At 39.1% G+C, this 20,138-nt stretch overlaps 1 protein-coding gene across 8 annotated transcripts in view; it reads right to left on the bottom strand.

The window, feature by feature from the left end:
* GPC5 (glypican 5) overlaps positions 1–20,138 on the bottom strand; it is a 778,624-nt gene that overhangs the window by 152,859 nt on the left and 605,627 nt on the right. The window contains exon 8 of one of the 8 annotated variants that reach the window (XM_083836999.1): positions 9,450–10,186. The exons of the other annotated variants lie outside the window; for them this stretch is intronic. Within the exon in view, the coding sequence (XP_083693125.1) occupies positions 10,101–10,186 (86 nt within the window). The 3' untranslated portion in view covers positions 9,450–10,100. Of the gene's footprint in view, positions 1–9,449; positions 10,187–20,138 lie in introns of those variants that run through there. 8 annotated transcript variants of the gene reach the window in all.

Consider the following 20,138-nt stretch of genomic DNA (forward strand, 5'->3'; position numbering starts at 1 on the left):
CAGGGAAATTTACGTCTCAGAACAGACTTTTTAAAGAATAAATGCACATTCAGCCAGATGTCTGATACTTTGCAAGTCAGTTTTCCTTCAGGGAACTATGCTGAAATCCATTATAAATATTCACCCTCAGACATGTCTGTAGATAAATTAACAAAATCCAATAGGTAATTACTTTTTGCAAGAATCATATGAACTATTTTCATCACCAACAAGACAAGAAAACTTTTATAAAATATATTCCTTGTGAATAGTGTGTGAGCAGCAAAAATTGCCTGAAAAGTTCTTATAAACAATTTCTACAGCATAACATGAAAGCTGAAGAGTGTTTGTTTCATAGATTGTTTTATATTTTTAATTTTCTTCAGTGTTTAAAAGTGTAATGTGTATCTTTTATTGTTTACTTTTGTATAATCTACAATTATGGAAATGCATTTGGTCCTTAGCATTGTTTCCCTATGTTGTGACAGAAGCAAATTTGCCACATTAAAAAAAAAATAAAATCACATCTAGCATGGCTAGAGGGACCCTAATGCTATTTATGGAATCTAAGAGGACACAAAATAAATAAGATATAAACTTCAGAGTCAATTTTAAACTCAGCAGAAAGATTATATTAATAAAATTTAGACCCTATCAGATAGGCATTATCAATACAAAGGTTTTCAAGATACTGTTTGAATGTTTATATTAAAAGCCCCAAACAGAATGCAAATGATAGAAACTGTTAGAGAAAACGAGTGAAAAACTCAGCATGCTATGTACTTTTATGTCAAGGTTATAAAAACTCTCCCATTTATGTACTATATTTACTATGTAACTGCAATAAATTATATGCAATATAATTTAATCTAAAACACACATTATAATTTCTGAAGCTAATGAAGGATCTGGGGAAAAAAACTTCAGATAGCACAGAAATTGGCAAGAAAGCACTAGAGGTCTTAAACTATATAAGACAGTGAACTGTAGTTGCTAAAAAATTATCTAAATGTTTAGTCAAGGTAAATGATGAAGACTACATGCTCAAAGGACTTTCCTAATGGCAAGTTTTCTCCTAATGGATGGAGCCCTGTGGTACGGAGCCATGTTGGAGCAGTTCTTGAAGAGCTGCTGCCTGTGGGAAGCCTCCACAGGATCAGTTTGGGAAGGATGGCATCCCGTGGGAGGGACCCCACGTGGAGCACGGACAGAGAAAGTGACCATGAAGGAGCAGCGGACACAAAGCGTTAGGGACTGTCCGCAGCCCTCATTCCTGTGGGAGTGTGACCATGGGGGTCGACAAGCCCCATGGTTGGTGATAGCATCAGACTCTTAAGGATGAGACCATCAGGAATGTAAAGAGTTTAGAGGGAACAAAGAAGTGTGATTCAGGAGATGCCTTGCTGTCTCGGACTGCTTGTTCTCCAGCCATGGAAGTTGCTTTGTGTTTGCTGTTGCCAGGCAAAGTTGTTTGACCAATGTATAGTTAGTGGAAAAGTACTGCTGTGGAGCAAATGGTATAGGAAGGGAGCCTGTCCTCAATAAGTAGATGAAGTTATGCCCTCAGTATGAGGAGGAGTTGAAGTTATGACATCAATAAAGTAGTAGCAGTTACTGATCCTAAAAGAACCCTGGTGTCCGTGTGGTCGTTACGCCACACATTCCCTGTTCCCTTGCACTGTTCAAGGGGAGGAGGTAGAATAGGGTGGATGGGGGTAAAGATGGTTTTATTCTGATTGTAGTATCTCACTGTTCTAGTGTGCTTGGTTAAGGATAAAAAAAAAAATAAAAAATGTTTTTATAAATATATTAATGGCAAGAGAAGGTTCAAAGAGAATCTCCTTCCTTTACTGGATGCAGGGGGGAACATGACTACTAAGGATAAGGAAAAGGCTGAGGTTCCTAATGCCTTCTTTGCATCTGTTTTTACTAGCCAGACCAATTATCCTTGGGGTACTCAGCCTCCTGACCTGGAAGTCTTGGATGAGGAGCAGAAGAATTCGCCCTCAGTTCAGGTAGGAACAGTTAGAGACCTTCTGCTCCACCTGAACTGTCACAAGTCCATGGGGCCAGATGGGATCCACCCAAGGGTGCTGAGGGAGTTGGCAGATATGATTGCTGGACCATTTTCCATCATCTATATTAGGGAACATGGTCATCCAGGGAGGTCCCAGAGATCTGGAGACTTGGTAACGTGACGCCCATCTTGAAAGGGTAGTAAAGAGGACCCAGAGAACTACAGGCCTGTCAGCCTGACCTTGGTACCAGGAAAGGTGATGGAACAGGTCATCTTGAATGCAATCACACAGCACATGCTGGACAACCAGGGGATCAGGCCCAGTCAGCATGGGTTCATTAAAGGCAACTCCTGCCTGACCAACTTCATCTCCTTCTATGACCAGGTAACCCACCTGGTGGATGAGAGAAAGGCTGTTCATGTAGTCTACCTAGATTTCAGCAAGGCCTATGACACAGTCACCTACAGTACTCTCTTGGAGAAGCTGGCAGCCCATGGCTTGGACAGGTACACTCTTTGCTGGGTTAAAAACTGGCTGGACAGCTGGGCCCAGAGAGTGGTGGTGAACAGAGTGAAATCCAGCTGGCAACCGGTCACCAGTGGTGTTCCCCAGGGGTCAGTGTTGGGGCCCATCTTCTTTAATATCTTTACTGATGACTTGGATGAGGGAATTGAGTGTACCCTCAGTAAGTCTGCAGATGACACCAAGTTGGGGGGGCAGTGTCAATGTGCTGGAGGGTAGGAATGCTCTGCAGAGGGACATGGACAGGATGGTTCACTGGGCAGAGGCCAATGGGATGAGGTTCAACATGACTAAGTGCTGGGTCCTGCACTTTGGCCACAACAACCCCATGCAGCACTACAGGCTTGGGGCAGGGTGGCTCGAAAGCTGTGCAGAGGAAAAGGATCTGGGGGTGCTGGTTGATGCTCATCTGAACATGGGCAGGCAGCGTGCCCAGCTGGCCAAGAAGGCCAACGGCATCCTGGCTTGTATCAGGGATAGCGTAGCCAGCAGGGCCAGAGAGGTGATCGTTCCCCTGTACTCTACTCTGGTGAGGCTACACTTCGAGTGAGAGGCTGAAGGGGGAGTGAGAGAGCAATTGTGGTGGAGTTCAGCAGCTCAGCAGGAAAAAAACACCACAAAATAAATTAATTAAGTAAAACATAAAATGGAATTAAAAAAATTAATTGAACAGAAGGGTGAACATCTGAATTAAAACCATGACTTTATGATATTAAATGTTGGTTAAATGTTGAATAGGTTTTTAAAAACAAACAAAACCAGAAAATACTTATTTAAAAATTATTTTGTTAGAAAAAAAGAAAAATAATAAAACAAAAACCTTCCCATTTCCTTACACATTTTTCCAAGAGAACCTACATGACAAAGCATTCATAATTTTGAATTCTGCTGCTTAGAAAGTATACACTATGTAGAAAATACATAGCTTCAGCCATATTACAGTGCATTCTCTATTGCCCTGTGCACTTTACATTTCCTGTGAATATTTTAACAGTGACTGTACATTTGTACAGTTGGAATGGGTGGTCAACTATTCCTGAGGCTATTTTTAGAATACATTCCTGTCTTTACAGATGGAGAGATAACAGAAGGGAAAAAAAAAAAAAAGAGAGAGAGAGAGATAAGGTAGATAAAACATAGCATAGATCAGTGTATCTTTAGGGATAACAGCCAGCTTCAACCATGATGGAATTACCCTTGTTAAAACAGGTGGTATTAGCAGTGATGAGTGTTGAAATTGTAGAGGTATTTAATTGAGTTCTCCAAGAACAGTATCTAATATTTTTCCTCTGTTATTCACCGACAAAGAGTGGACTTTGCAGGTAACCAGATCCTTGGTAGTAGCTACATTAGAAATGGTTCAACCTCATTTAAAACTCCGTGATGTTTCCAGGCACAACTAGTCAAAGCCATCAGCACCAGAGCTCCATAAAAAGAGCATCTGAGAATTCACCTTTGGTAATACAGCTACTGTTGTCCAATACTACTGTTTGAAACAGGACCCTATAAGATGACATCCTAAATTGCCATGCTCCATCTCCTTCCAGAGAGTGGGCCATTTTATGGTATAAGTGTGCCTTTCATCTTATGATAGAACAGACATGATATATATTTTTTTGTATCAAGAAACTTGTTTCTGAAAAAAAAAAAAAAGGAAGGAGTATTTATGACTGTTGGGATTTATTTTAAGTATGAGGTATATTCTTGTGATAAAATTTTTAAAATTCACCATTCTTCTTCCTTTTTCAGAGACAGGAAACAATTCTTACTGTTTCCCTTCCCCCCATCTTCAGACATTCAAGAGCTGTTCTGAAGATTTCCTCTTTAAAAACCTTATTGACCTCGACAGGCTGGAGAATTGGGCGGGGAGAAACTTAATGAAATATGATGAGGGCAAATGTAGAGTCCTGAATCTGGGCAAGAACAACCCCACATACCAGTATAAGTTGGGGACTGCCCTGCTGGTAAGCAGTGAAGGGGAGAGGGACCTGGGGGTCCTGGTGGACAGCGGGATGACCATGAACCAGCACCATGCCCCTGTGGCCAAGAAGGCCAATGGCAATGGCATCCTGGGGTGTATCAGAAGGGATGTGCTTAGTAGGTCGAGAGAGGTTCTCCTCCCCCTCTACTCTACCCTAGTGAGACCACATCTAGAATATTGCATCCAGTTCTGGGCCTCTCAGTTCAAGAAGGACAGAGAACTGCTTGAGAGAGTCCAGCGCAGAGACACAAGGATGATTAAGGGAGTGGAGCATCTCTCTTACGAGGAAAGGCTGAGGGAGCTGGGTCTCTTTAGCTTGGAGAAGAGGAGACTGAGGGGTCACCTTATTAATGTTTATAAATATGTAAAGGGCGAGTGTCAGGAGGATGGAGCAAGGCTCTTCTCGGTGACTCTTTTTTAACATTAGTGCATACAAACTTCTTGAGACTAAGGTATGAGACTTCCATGCTAGATGTGCTACACATCGAATTTGAAGAGGGTCCAAAGCTATGTCCTGCCCAATTAAAGTTGAAAATAAGTACACTTCAAATGCCATAGAACCAGTAAAAAAGCATGCGTTATAAAGGTTAATTCTTTAAACGTAAGTAAAAATAAAAAAAAAAATTAAAAAAATAAAAAATGAACAAAATTTTCAATTTCTTATTTTATTGATACTTGACCACGAAGTGCATTTGCAGCTGGAGTATTAAAGAACTGGGCACAAAGCTCGTTATGATATACAACAGATAATAATTTCTATAACAAAAAGAGCTCTGCAGAAAGCTTTTTATTCAGTGAGTGTTTCATGGACAGACTTATTTACAACAAATCTTTCTATGTATTGAGAGAATTGTCAATAGTTTGGCGACAGAGGCACAGAGGGAACAAAATGCATAGAAAGACAAATATATTTGTCACAAGAGAAAGAGGAGTATAAAAACATCTTCAAAATTCTTCAGAAAGAAAATAATCTCCTTTTTTGCCTTCCGTCTAGTGTTACACCTCAGACCTCTTAGTGGAGTGGAATGTTTTAATAGTTAGCATGAGTCTGGCCTAGTTAACAGAACTGTTAGTATAAGCCCCTGAAATTTAACCAACTTTTTGCTGTAGTAGATTTAAACAAAATATCATCAACCATCTTCTCCAAACAACAGAATATTGGTTTTGTGTGCTCCAGGAAATACATAGCCGAACTACAAAAAACAACCAGTTGATCATCATGAAGTGCAATCATACACAGGAAAGTCCAAAACAACAAGACTGTGAACACCAACAGTAATAGCAAATCATGTAACAACAGTTCAATTTGATCAGACTAACCATCAAGGAGATACCTTCTACCCAATCCTGCAGATGAGGACAGAAGAATACCCACAGTAATTGAGAAAAGCCAAAGAATGACACTCCACAGCTGACCCAGAAAAAGGAGAACCTGTGAGACTCTGAGGTGACCCCATGGTTCAGGATGCACCAGGACCTGTATTATCTCTTCAAAACCCCAACAGACCCTGTGACTCTACAACTGCACACACCAGACCACTGCACTAAGCTCCCTGACTTCTCTTCTGACTGCATCCTCTCTCCCATGAAACAAGGACACAGCGTAATTTGTAAAACCGTGTCTGCCTGTGATTTAAGTATTTTGGCATTCAACACCATTTAGCATTCACACTGTGATTTGCTCTTAGACCACAAGAATTAGGTTTCTGTTGATTTTTTTTTTCTACACAAGCAAGAAAACAAGAAGGAAGTTTTTAAATTAAAAGTTTTTAAATTAAAAGTTTTGGTCCCCTGCTACATCACAAAACATATCCATGAAGTTCCTGAGAGTCTCTGCTCTTATAATCCACTTGAAAGGATGAAACAGCAAGACTGAGCAGGGACATGGGATGCAGGTCTGTATGCTCACTAGAACAGTCCTCTGGATAACCACAACTGCTTCTGCATCTTACCCATTCTACAATGTAGATGTCAGTATGCAAGCCTAATTTTGCAGAAAGGATCTTATCACACTGCTCAGGGCTAGACACATTAAAGCAGTCCAGGCATTTTTCTGTTGCCTAGCACTTCTCCTGGATCTCTTGTGGGACCAAGATGTAATAATTATTTCATGTATTTTTCTAAATGGTCTGGGAGCAGTGTGCTGAAGCCTAACAAGCTGAGTTATACAGCATGAAACAGAGGACAAGTATGATATTCTGGAAATATGGCATGAAGAAATAGTGTATTTTTTAAGGCCCAGAGGTACTTATGGAAACTAGTCTTGTCTCATTTGTAGTGACTGTAAAAGCTACTCAGGAACAAATTATCCTAAAGTTCATTTGGTGCTTTGTATCAGTGAGAAAATTAGTGGCTCTACTCCAAAAATTATTCCAGAGACCCAGTTATCTGGCACATCTGATTTTACCAGAACAGTCTGGAATTGAGTAGATATATGGGTAGTTTATACATCATCATAAATCCTAGAAATTTTGCTCATGCAGACATAGCACATAATTTCACTGTGCTTGAAAGGTACAGCCAATCTCACTCCCATGGAACAATGCCTTACCCACATCTACCACACTATTTAAATCTGGTATGCTTGGTGCCCTCAGACTATGACATCTTCTAGAAATCCTGCATAACTACTAGGTTAACATGTTAAATAATTATCTTTCCATCTGAAAATAGTGTTAGACATTCAAAGCCACATCCATACTGTCACTAACTACGTCATTTTGTACTCCATATGATCATAGAATCATTTAGGTTGGAAAAGACCTTCAAGATCATCAAATCCAGCTGCCAATCAGACCCACTGAGTGACATCACTAAGACATGTTTCTTTGTGACACATCCATGCGTCTCTTAAATACCTCGAGGGATGAAGTCTGGATTTTAAAAGTAACCATATAAATTAAATCAATTTACAGAAGCACTTAAGAAACAATTTAAAAATACCAACATGCTTATTAAATCCTAATAAAGAAAATATGAAGAGGCAATCAATGTTTATCATATTTTCAGAACCTATATTAGCAGTTAACAGTTTGGCTATATGGAAGAAAATATTATTCAGTGAACTGAAGCATCACAAACATCCAAACACACTGGAAATGTAACAGTGAAACTAATCTAACAAGTAAATTCTCCAACAGATGTGACATTTTAAAAGATTAATTTAATTATTTAAATAGCCATTGGAAATTGAAGATGTTAGAATTTTTTCTGCTGCACTCAGTAACACACTGAAGTTTCTGACATTAGTAGAGTTAGTTGTAATCACACTTTTAGAGGAAATGTTTCTCAATTTGAGTACAAAGTAAAGAAACTGATGCTTCTGAAATTATATCCCATGGATGTATTTATATATTTGGTATCAACTTATTACATAATTATGAAGTAAGCTAAGAAAATGTGCATTTACCTTATCTGTAACTTCACTGACATGCACAGCGCTATACTAAGGAGTTTGGATAGGTAGCAACAAGAATAGAAAGGCTGGGACACAAATATTGGAGTGGTGCAAGTTTATTCTTTATTTTTCTTGCTTGGTGCTTAAATAGAAAGTTTACTTTATGAAAAAAGCATAAGCCATAGAAATCTTCTGATCCATAGTCTGATCTGTACTTAAATGCAAAATTCCTCAGTACTGAGAGAACAAAGGTGTGTCACCAAAATATGAAATTTGTTCTCTGAAGACCTCAACGTGCCTTTATGTTAATTCCTTGAAAGCTGTAAATGCACATGTAGAGTTCTTTTGACCAGAAATATTTTGATTTGATTAGACAAGTTAATGCTGCATCTGTTTAACAAAATCCTGATTAACAAATTTAATTTCCCTTTATGATAAGATCACCCCCATCTAGTCAACCAAAGGAAGCCAGTTGATGTAATCTTTTTGGATTTCAGTAAAGCTTTTGATATGGTTTCTCATAGGATCCTACTGGAATAAATGTCCAGCATAAAGCTAGATAAAAACATCATACAAGTGGTGAACAATTGGCTGATGGATAGGGTTCAAAGGCTTATGGTAAATGGGGCTAAATCAGGCTGGCAACCCATCACCAGTGAGGTCCCCAGGGCTCCATTTTAGGGCCAATCCTTTTCTATGTTTTCATAAATGGTTTGGATGTAGGTCTAGAAAGTGTTTTGAGTAAGTTTGCTGATGTTACTAAACTGGGAGGAGCTGTTGACTCTGCCAAGGGTGGAAAGGCCTTGCAGAGAGATCTGGACAGATTGGGGAGCTGGACAATCACCAACCATAGGAAGTTTAACAAGAGCAAGTGTTGGGTCCTGCACCTGTGAAGGGGTAACCCTGGCTATACGTACAGACTGGGTGACAAGACGCTGGAGAGCAGCCCTGCAGAGAGAAATCTGGTAATGGAAGTGACTTCATTTTTTTTCTTCTGTCTTCCCTTCTCCTTCTCCCATCTATTTATCCAACAACAACAACATAATAATAATTGTAATAATAATAATTAATAATAATAATATAAAACTGTCAGCTTAGCTTGGATAATGGTAATACTACACATTATCCCAGTAAAAATGCAAGCTAAAGCTTATGCTGACTGCACAAAGACCTATCCTAACCTATTCTTCTTGTTATCAACTTATTATGAGAACTTGGTGTGTGAACTGGAGCTTGGTACCAGGTGTCTCTTGGTGTGATGTAGAGCTTAAGCAAGGGATAATAGAAATTGCCTTGAAAATATTGTTGATAACAGAGGAGCAAGACCTATAAACAAGCCACAGATGGTCAATTAATTACTGGTCACTGAAGAAATACAATTTTCACAGTGGGGAAAAGACTGCTTTCAGCATACGAAAGAAAAGAAGCTGGTAAGTAAGAAAAAACAGTACCTGTCTGTTAAAGTAATATCTTCTTTGTGGAGTGTATATTCCAGGGTGCAGAGGCTAAACAATAAAACTGCCTAGAAGCTCAAACATCCTCTAAAATGACAGGATTTGGAATTGGGTGGGGTGGTGTGGGTAGTGTTAGGGGGTGAGGAGTGGGGTACAGAAAAGAGGAAATAATTATTACAGGAACTGTTCTGCACAACCAATATAAGATTGCTGGAGTTCCAAGGGTGCTGTCTGCTTTCCCTGCCTGCTCCAAGAGTAGAAGTTCACCCTTCCTCTTGCTGCTTGCCTGCTCCAGAAGCTCTTCACTCCTTAAAATAATCTTTTGACCTGCTAAGGCAGCGGTCCAGAACTATGTATGGAGGTGTGTGTATTTCTGTCTTTCCCTGCCAAATGTTTTGTATATCTCCTCTGTAATACTCTAAACCCTTATTATACATAAACACAAATAAGACATTTTGTTTCCTCATTTGCTCTTTATTTGACTCTACGTCACTCGGTTCATGTACCCTTGTATTATACAATTTATACAGACACTGACTAGGCTATTTTACATCCCTGAAAACACATTTTGGTGACTCTTAACACCAGTCCAAATATTCAACATGTTATATGCAAGGAATTCATTAGGAGTGGATGGCTATCTATATCTGTCAGTCAGTTTAGTATTTTGTAGTCAGTGGTCTAGTAATGAGTTTAACCATTATTACCTCATGGCTGTCCCTGATCAACTTCTTTGAATCAGCTGATCTTCATAAATGCTTCTTTGCAAGTGAGGGGTCAATCAGAAGACAGAGCTTGTTCTGTTGCTGATGGAAGCTTTTCCTCTCTTTGAGGACTAAAGAAGATAATGTCTCTGTAAGGTTAAGAGATCTTGATAGACTTCACAAGTCTCTTTGTTTTAAATCTATTTTTCCTGTATTTAATAAATCTGACTTTAAAAATTTGACTCTTACATGGATATTTCAGCAGTTCATTTCCAAGGGCAAAACAATCTTGAAATTACAAAGTAGAAATGTGAAATAAGTGCTAAATGACACAGTCAAAGGGCATGGGTAGAATTTGTCTGTACCACAAGGAAATGTTATGAAAAATGCAAGAGCAGATTTCACTCTATAGGAAATGACAACAGCATCATTGAGCTGTTAAGAGAAGTAAGATGCCTGGTTTGTAGAAAATTCTCCTGCTAGCTTCTAGTCAATAAATATTTTTGCTTTTATTATGTTTTCCCTTTTTCCTGTTTCTGAGGTGAAATATCTTCCCAAGATCGAATAGGGTAAAAATTCCCAATAGTGAAATCTATTACATGGTGACATAGTCTCAAAAGGGAAGTAGTAGAGGCTTTATTGCTAGGTACATTTAAATCTGGATGAGACAAAGCACTGGAAAATATACTTTAGGGAACAATCAACTGAGTACATGAAATAGAAGACCAAATAGGCTTTTTCAACTCTAATTTCTACCATTAACATCCATGTTATGGTACGAATTGAAGGTTATTCAGAGATTAATGAGTTACAGTGCTGCTAGATGAGACATTCATTATGTAAAAAAAAAACCAAAAAACTGTATTTCACAACATTGTGCTCATTATTATAGATTCTAGGGTTAGTAATTTAACCACACTTAAAAGGATGCATACATTAATAAGGATTGAGCCACAGCCAAAAATATCCACCTGGTTCTAAGTGGTTGCTTTTCACATAGCAACTAGAAAATCACATTACTAATCTGGCCTTTCCTCATAATCATAGACGTTGCCAAGGAATAGCAATTCAAATAGCATGTCAATGAATAAATCTCCTCGTGTTTTAATAGTTTGAAAATGAATAACAGAGACAGAAACAAGAAGACAGAAAATTTCTGGCTGACAAATATCTATGTAATAAAGGGTTGATATTTATTTATTTATTTATTTATAAGAGTTGTAGAACTGGAATGCTTATATTGCTACAGGCTACAATTAAGCAATATAAAGGGGGGATATGGTATAGATTTTATTCTTCTTTAGGTTTCTTTTCACAAAAATAGCCAATTCAGATACAAGTGAGCACTCCTGACACAACTGAAGGAATTTCACAAACACTCTCTACTAAATAATAGGCCTATCTTCCTATTCTTGGCACTTCAAACAGAGTGAAATGGATATAAGCCTTACATTTCAGTTTCAGATCCAGAAACTAACTTCCCCTCTGATTAGAAGACACTTTATTTTGTTGCTTTATTTGTGGCTAAGAGTGATGGGCACTTGGAATCTTTGCTTTTGAGTCTGTTTTGGCACTGGACTTTCCTTTTGATCCTTCTGCACATAAAAGATGTAACCGTATGTATGAAAAGTGGCAACCAGGAAAATCAGTCTTGCCTTTTTGGTGATGTGTAGTCAGAATTATTATAGCTTCAGGTGAGTAGTAATTCTTGAGCATGTTATATGAGGAGACAGATGGGTAAAAAATCAGTGCGATACAGTACCTTTATAATGACTCTGGCAGTGAGAGTGTGAAACCATAGAAACAGCTACCTATAGCCTTCCTAACATTAGAGAAGATCCATAGCATGTAAAACCTCCTCTAAATCACGCAGGAAAGCTTTAATGTTTAATGTAGAACACTGCTGGCAGAATGTCGAAGATAGGACTAGAAAAGATGTGGCCACATGCCAGCTTCAGTGACAACATGAAAAGTAATACAGACCATAGATACAGCATGGAGGAGGAAAAGACAAAAGGAAGCAAGGAAAGGATTAAGCTAATTTTTCCCTTAGGTTTCTGCCTTCTTGGCATCTAAAAGGAGGTCAACAGTGCAGAAAGAATGTGCTGTTCTTACAAGACAGAGAAGACGAAAAACTTTGGATGGACTTGAATTAGTGCTTTGAGGCTTTCAGGCATATGTTGACTTGCCCCTGGTCCCATGTTAGCCTTGCTGCTGCATAGATCATTTGGCAGGCCAGCTAATATCTTTGCCTTTAGCTTTTGCATACATCTCTTTTCCCTTACTATTCCCCTGCAGCCAACATACACATACTAAAGAAAAAAAAAAAAAAAGAAAAAAAAAAAACTTCAAGCAGAAAGAAATGCAGGTTATACTGTAGCTTACCAAACTGTCTAATTCATGTTGCTTAAAACACAGCTGGTGAGGGAAGAAAAACAGTTGATTAAAATAGATCAAGCAATCAAATTATTTAAACTAGAATGAAACTTTATGTTTCACTTACCATCATTTTTCTTACAGAGTGAGTTTTATTCATTTTTAATGCCTAATTTGCAGTTTTTAACTTCAAAGAAAATATAAAAGGAATATTCTGCACCTTTTGTAGAAAACTATTTCAGTAGTTCTGAAGCTTCCACGTATTCTCATTTGTAAAACTGTCCATTTACAGGCTGTATATGACTCTCACAGGAAGCAACCAAAAATCTTTCTATTTAAATAAGGTTCTTACTGACGGCTAAACCTAAAAGTGCCCTAATGAAAAATAGGCTCTGTTATCATTATCTCTGTCCCTGGATGGCATTTGCTTTCAAATAAAATATGCTGATTTACCAACTTAATCCTCTACTGGCAGAAATATAATGTTATTCTGTATTTACTGCTGGGATGGTGTTGGAAGGACCTGGAAAAAGCACTGTCAGAAAATACATAGATCTCATCCAGAGGGGTCAACGTTTAAAATTTACATTACAATAGGGACTTTACCCTTTTTACGGTTAGGATTTTTTTTTCCATTGTGATTTCCAGCTGTATTTGAGACAGGGGCTGAAATTACTGCTGTGATTCATGTGCGCTAAGGCTATGCTACACACAGCAAATGGAAAATTGGGGGAACTTAACGCTAGGAGTTTGTCAGCTTTAATGTGTACAAGTAAAAACGTGTGGTAGGTAGACCTTAACCAGCTGCCAGATTCCCACCCAGCTGCTCTCGCTTCCCTTCCTCAAAAGCACAGTGGAGAAAATAGGATGAGAATCCTCATGGGTTGAGATAAGGACAGGGAGATCACTTAGCAGTTACCATCATGGGCAAAACAGACTTGACTTGAGGAAAATCAGTAGAATTTATTACCAATTAAAATAGATTTAGATAGTGAGAAACAGAGACAAAATTCAAAACAACACCTTCCCCTCACCTTTTGCCCAGAGGCTCAACTTTACCCCTTCATTCTCAAATATTTTACGTCTCCCTGCCTTGAGTGTTGCAGAGGGGATGGGGAATGTGAGACTGCAATAAGTTCTTAACAGCTCCTCTCTTCTGCTCCTTTCTCCTCAAATTTTCCCCTGTTCCTGTGTGGGCTTTCCACAGGCTGTAGTCCTTCAGGAAATATCCATGTGCTCCAGCATAAGACCCTCTACCCACTGCAGTAAGTATCAGCTCCAAGATTTTCTATTCCACAGTCTGCAGGAAAATGCCTATTCCAACATCTGCAGCACCTCCTCCCCCTCCTCCTCTGACCTTGGCGTTCTTGCTTCTCTTTCTCACTTTTTTTTCCTCACACAGCTCTGGCTGGCATTTTTTCCCTTTTCTAATTATGTTTTCATGGAGGCACCACCACCTTGGCTGCCGGGCCCAGCTGTGCCTTGTGGTGGGGTGATTACAGCTGGCTGGAACCAGCTGTGTCCACGGCCTCTCCTCACAGAGGCTGCCCAGCAACCTCCTGATACCAAAACTCTGCCATCTATACCCAATACAAAACTATAGGAAGTGGAATAGTCATCCTGTTGTTCTAGTCAAGTATTAATTTCAAAAATCTAGCTAGACCAGTTTTAGTTCCTTTCAGGTCAGCTTCTACAGGTCAGAGGAAGTCACCTTGTAAAGCCCATCCTTTCCAAAAGGATACCACAGTGTTATCAGGTCTGTTGGCTTCTCAGATCATAGAATTACAGAATGGTTTGGATTGGAAGGGATCTTAAAGATCATCTTGTTCCGACTGCCCTGCCATGGGCAGAGACACCTCCCACTAGACCAGGTTGCTCAAAGCCCCATTCAACCTGGACTTGAACACTTCCAGAAATGGGGCATCCACAACTTCTCTGTGCAACCTGTTCCAGTGACTCACCATCCTTAGAGTAAAGAATTTCTTCTTTATATCTAATCTAAATCTACCCTCTTCTAGTTTAAAGCCATCACTCTTTGTCCTATCACTACACTCCCTGATAAAGAATCCCTATCCTGCTTTCTTGTAGGCCCCTTTTAGGTTGGAAGGCTGCAATGAGGTCTCCCCAGAGCCTTCTCTTCTCCACGCTGAACAGCTACAACTCTCTTAGTTTGTCTTCATAGGAGGGGTGCTCCAGCCCTTTGATCATCTTTGTAGCCCTCCTCTGGACTCATTCTCATACATCCATGTGCTTCTTATGCTGGGGGCCCCAGAGCTGAATGCAGTTCTCCAGGTGGGGTCTCAAAAGAGCAGAGCAGAGAGGGAGAATCACCTCTCTTGACCTTGCTGGCATTACTTCTTTTGATGCAGCCCAGGACATGGCTGGCTTTCTGGGCTGCAGGAGCACATTGCTGGCTAATGTTGAGCTTCTCATCAACCAATACCCTCATGCCCTTTTCTTAGGGCTGCTCTCAATTTGTTCTCCATTCAGCGTCTATTTTTGCTTTGGATTGTCCCATCCCAGATGCAGGACCTTGCATTTGGCCTTGTTGAACCTTGCGAGGTTCGCCCAAGCCCACCTCTCAAGCCTGTCCAGGTCCCTCTGGATGGCATCCCTTCCCTCCAGTGCGTCGACTGCACCACACAGCTTGGTGTCGTCAGTAAACTTGATGAGGGTACACTTGATCTCACTGTCCATGTCACCAAAGAAGATATTAAACATCATCAGTCCCAATATTGACCCCCTGAGGAACACCACTCGTTACCGAACTCCACTTGGACATTGAGCCATTGATCACAACTCTTTGAGTGTGACCATACCACCTAGTGGTCCATCCATCACATCTATGTCTCTCCAGTTTAGAGACAAGATATCATGTGGGTTCTATAGGTTCTCATAATAAAGATCCCTGGTCCTGCTATACATAGGAGTAAGCAGAGTTCCAGGGAAGGCAAACAACTGACATTTGTGCTGTCCCCTTCGCTGTTTTTAAACCCTGGTCATGTACATGTATGTAACACTTCCTGAAAAGGAGGGACTAAACTTAAAGACATCTGCAAATAGATTTTATTCCATATTTCTCAGCTACATAATGCACCAAGACTCAAAAAAGTTCCTGAACTTTTTTGAACAGGTCTGCAACTGAGGTACCAGAGAATCTCTCTGATACTGCTAGTAAGGATTTTGTATTGTTCTGGCTTTTGTCACAAGGGAATAGCAGAACAAATATAATTCAGCCAGGAACTTCTAATAGTCCTCATCTTGAGACAGTGAAGAGAAACTTAATGTAAATTTTATGTCTGTTTCTTGCCTAAATAATATTTGTTGTTGTTATTGTTCAGATATTTAAGCTCCCTAGAATTCAGATAATAACTCAAAATACATTGTTACCTTGCTAGACATTTACAAACATAAGATTAAAAAAAAATAATAATAAAAAATGCTGGCTTTTAGCTTTCAAGGACAATACAGTAACACAAGTAAAAGTCTCATCATCCAAAAATTCAGGAGTCTCTATGTGCATAAATTAAGATACCATTCCCAATTATATATTGTATCATTCTGCTTTACCTTTCCTAGAATCCTGATGTATTTTTTCCTTTTTCTTTGGCTCCTTGAATGATTATTATTAACATAACCATTCATCTTGTTGGCATAATGAAAGATATTATGAAGAGTTATTTAATGTAAAAAGTTTAGGGAAATATGTGTTGCTTGGGAACATGTAGTTCTTTTAAAGTCATTTGAAAATGTACACTCAGGTACTTCAAGCCTTATTTTCCTGCTAAGATTTATGCTGAAACCAGCCTTTTTGCATGATAATGAAAGGATGAGCTAAAGCAATGAAATATACTTTTACAAGGAAAAGATGCTCTCTGCACTAGTTTAGAAATATGGCTGGGAAACAAAATGCTAAGATTGTTTTTTCACTTTCCTGATTTTAGCTTTATGTGACCATGGGTTTAGTGTAAAATTCTAAGCTTTTTGCTGAGCCTTAGTTCAGAACCTGTATATGTATACAATTTCTTTTTCATGTATATTACAGAATATAGAGTCCAGGCACTTGCAGAGTCTTTGATACCAAGGGAAAATCATTTTACTTAGAGGTAGTCTGAACTGAGAAAATATGGTTGTTGTGGTTGTTGTTGTTTTGCTTGTTTGTTTGTTTAAGAAAGCCATTCACATGTTTCTGGAAGAGAGCTGTATGAAAAATCATTATTCTTGACATGAATCCTTCATAAACACTTTTTTATATATTTTAATTGCTACATGATAAATCATAACACAGGACTAACCTCTATTGAATAGCTAAGTATTTCACAGCCCTTGGACTATTTGCAAACGTACATTTAAATCTTCCTAGGAATGATAGAAACTTTATGCTATAAATTCCTCTTACACTAGAACTATAAATATGACTTTACGAAGCCTGCTTCTACCCGTGTTTTATAGGTTGCCCTGATTTGGCTCTTCTTTGAGGGATTTCAGATATTACCTGTGAAAGATATGAGGCTTTTCCTTCCCAAAACCATCTGCTGAGAGTCACTCCAGACATACCATCAAACAAGTATTAATAAAAAAGGCTTAAACATGAGATCAGTCACTGCTGAAATGGATCTCATTTTAAGTCAAAACGGGAAGAAAATTAAATTGGAAGTTAATGAGAAAAACTTCCTGTACTAGAAAAAATGTCATCTGGAAAACAAAGATAGGTTATTTCCAAAATAAATGATTTCTCAGATTCTGGGCTACCTAAGTGTTACCTCTAATAGCAGGCAATAATTTATATGAATTGAAGAATATAAAACAGGATGTGTATAGGGTTGGCCTACTCTTCCGTTTCCAGAATGTGGGGCTTTTATAGTGTGAACTCGCATCTGAATTGTGATGTCTGGTGCTCACAGACTATTCCTCCATGAACTTCTCCTCTCTTCACTGTTTTTGGAAGGTGCAATATCTTGTGCTGAGTGAACAAGTATTGGTGTAGCTTATTTTAAACCTATTACCTGAAAATTTATTTAGATCCTTCAAGGTTCTCACATTTCATTATATAGTGATAATACTCCTTATTCAACTCCATAATTTAAAGCAACCTTATATACCACTGAGGGTCACACAAGGCTTTCTAAATGGGAAAGGTAAGAGAAATACAGCATGATAGTTGCAAAATCACAGAATCACAGAATTGTAGGGATTGGAAGGGACTTCAAGAGATCATCGGGTCCAACTCCTCTGCCAAAGCAGGTTCCCTAGAGCAGGTTGCCCAGGTAGGCATCCAGATGGGCCTTGAATATCTCCAGAGAAGGAGACTCCACAACCTCCCTGGGCAGCCTGTTCCAGTGCTCCATCACCCTCACCGTGAAGTTCTTTCACATGTTGGTGTGGAACTTACTGTGGTCCATTTGGTGGCCATTACCCCTTGTCCTGTCCCCACAAACCACTGAGAAGAGGTTGGCCAAATCCCTCTGTCTCCCACACCTCAGGTATTTATACACATTGATAAGATCCCCTCTCAGTCTTCTCTTCTCCAGGCTGAACAGACCCAGGTCTCTCAGCCTTTCCTCATAGGGAAGATGCTCCAGGCCCCGTATCATCTTTGTGGCCCTCTACTGGACTCTTTCCAGGAGATCCCTGTCTTTTTTGTACCGGGAGGCCCAGAACTGGACACAGTACTCCAGACGAGGCCTGACCAGGGCAGAGTAGAGGGGGAGTATCACCTCCCTTTGCTGGCCACGCTCCTTTTAATGCACGCCAGAATCCCACTGGCCTTCTTGGCCACCAAGTTTAGTTCTGTCAGTGCCTTGGCTTTCCTGATCCCATCCCTGCACATAGGGACAGCATTTCTGTACTCTTCCCAGGGCAAATGGCCCTGTTTCCACTTTCTGTGCATTTCCTTCTTTTGCCTAAGTTTGACCAGCAGAAGATCCAGTCCTTAATTTTACACACAGGCTCTCAACCTGCTCTTGGCTGTTTCTTAGAGCGAACTCTTCACAATCAATTTCTTAACATAGAGAGCAACACTTCCACTCTTCCTTCCCTGCCTGTCTCTTCTGTAAAGCTTGTAGCCCTCTATTCCGATGTTCCAGATGTGTAATTTGTCCCACTGCATTTCTGTGATAGCAATTAGATCATAGTTTTCTAATTGCACCATGGATTCCAACTCCTCCTGTTTGTTTCCCATGCTGCGTGCAATATTTTCCCTTCCATTTGTGTTATCAGCTTGATAGGGGTATATTGTCATTCACCCACATTTGTCTCATTGTAGTCCCACCCTCATTATATTCATCATTACTCCCATGCATCTCAGGTGCATTTGTAAATATGTGAATAAGAATATTCTCCTGATTTCTCATCGATTTCTTAATTTCTATTTCCTACAAAATTCATGAGTTCTATCCACATCCTTTTGCAGTATACCATCACTCCTGTGTCAAGTGGTTAATTTTCTTTAAGGAGTCTAATGATACGATCAGATATTTTAAAATTATAATGCCCACTTTATTCTCAAGCTACAGGTGAAGTGATCACAAATATCATTCTGGGACTGCAATTCATTCTTTTAGAATCCATGTCAGAAGTGCCTTAACAACAGGAACAGAAGAATTTTATTTTTTATGACAGGTTTTAGGGTCACACTTCAATTTCTAATACTGATTGAATCACTTCATTTTATGTATTAAATTGCTTGTCCTTTTATGTTGTAAAATTGAGTCAACGTAGCAGGGTAATGTTATTATTCCCTTGTTAAAAAAAAAAAAAAAAAAGTTAACTGAAGGAAAGTATATAGTTGAAAAAGCCAACGATAAATATTAAAATTAAGTTGGTGGTATGCCATACTATGGCATTTGCTTTGGAAGAATGTTTGAAAGAATAGCTGCAAGAAGCTTATTTGATGAGATTTTTTTTTCTTGAGTAAAATATGTCTCAGTTCCCTAGGATGGGAGGTGCAAACTACAGGGAAGTGATTTTCTCCCTTGTCTACAGTTCTGCACAGTGCTTTGGGATTTTTTGCTTGTTTGTTTGTTTGGTTGGTTTGTTTGTTGGTTTGGCTATTTGTCTGTTAGCTTGCTTTTTGGTTTTGTTTCTTTAAGAAATCTAGAAGCATATTAATAACTCTTTGAAATACTCTTATAACTCACAGTACCAGTGGAAGAACATTCTTCCTCTCTTCCTCTTTCTTATCATTTCTTGTTTGTCCATTCAGTTGCAGGTCACCCTTTTTCAAACAACAGTTGAATTCTTTTAATTTTACTTCTGACTTTTTCTAGACTGACAATAAAATTCTGTCCTGCTGGCTATGAAAAACATGGGGTACATACCCTATAATTCAACACATGAAAGGGAAAAAAATAATAATAATAAAAAAAGTATGCCCTGTGTTTTATGTTTAAGCATAAGGAAAGGATAGTCATCTGTACAATTTACTGTATACAAAACTTGGTCCTTCTATTCCCATTTTCATTGAATAGTCTGCCAGTAAGAGTTAGTAGCATTGCTAGCACACCATATGGCAACAACATTGAACTAGGTGTACGCTCAGTCATGAAGACTTATTGTCATTGCAAGTAAAGAACATAATGCCTACTCCAAAGAACTGGCTCAGAGTCAAAAGTAGACAACAGTCAGAGATGAAGGCTTACTATGACTTCTTTATTGCCCTTTGTGCATAGTCATTTTGCAGAACAATAAGGGATTTGTTCACTCAGA

Source organism: Anser anser (assembly GCF_964211835.1).
Source record: "Anser anser genome assembly, chromosome: 1".
NCBI lineage: Eukaryota > Metazoa > Chordata > Aves > Anseriformes > Anatidae > Anser > Anser anser.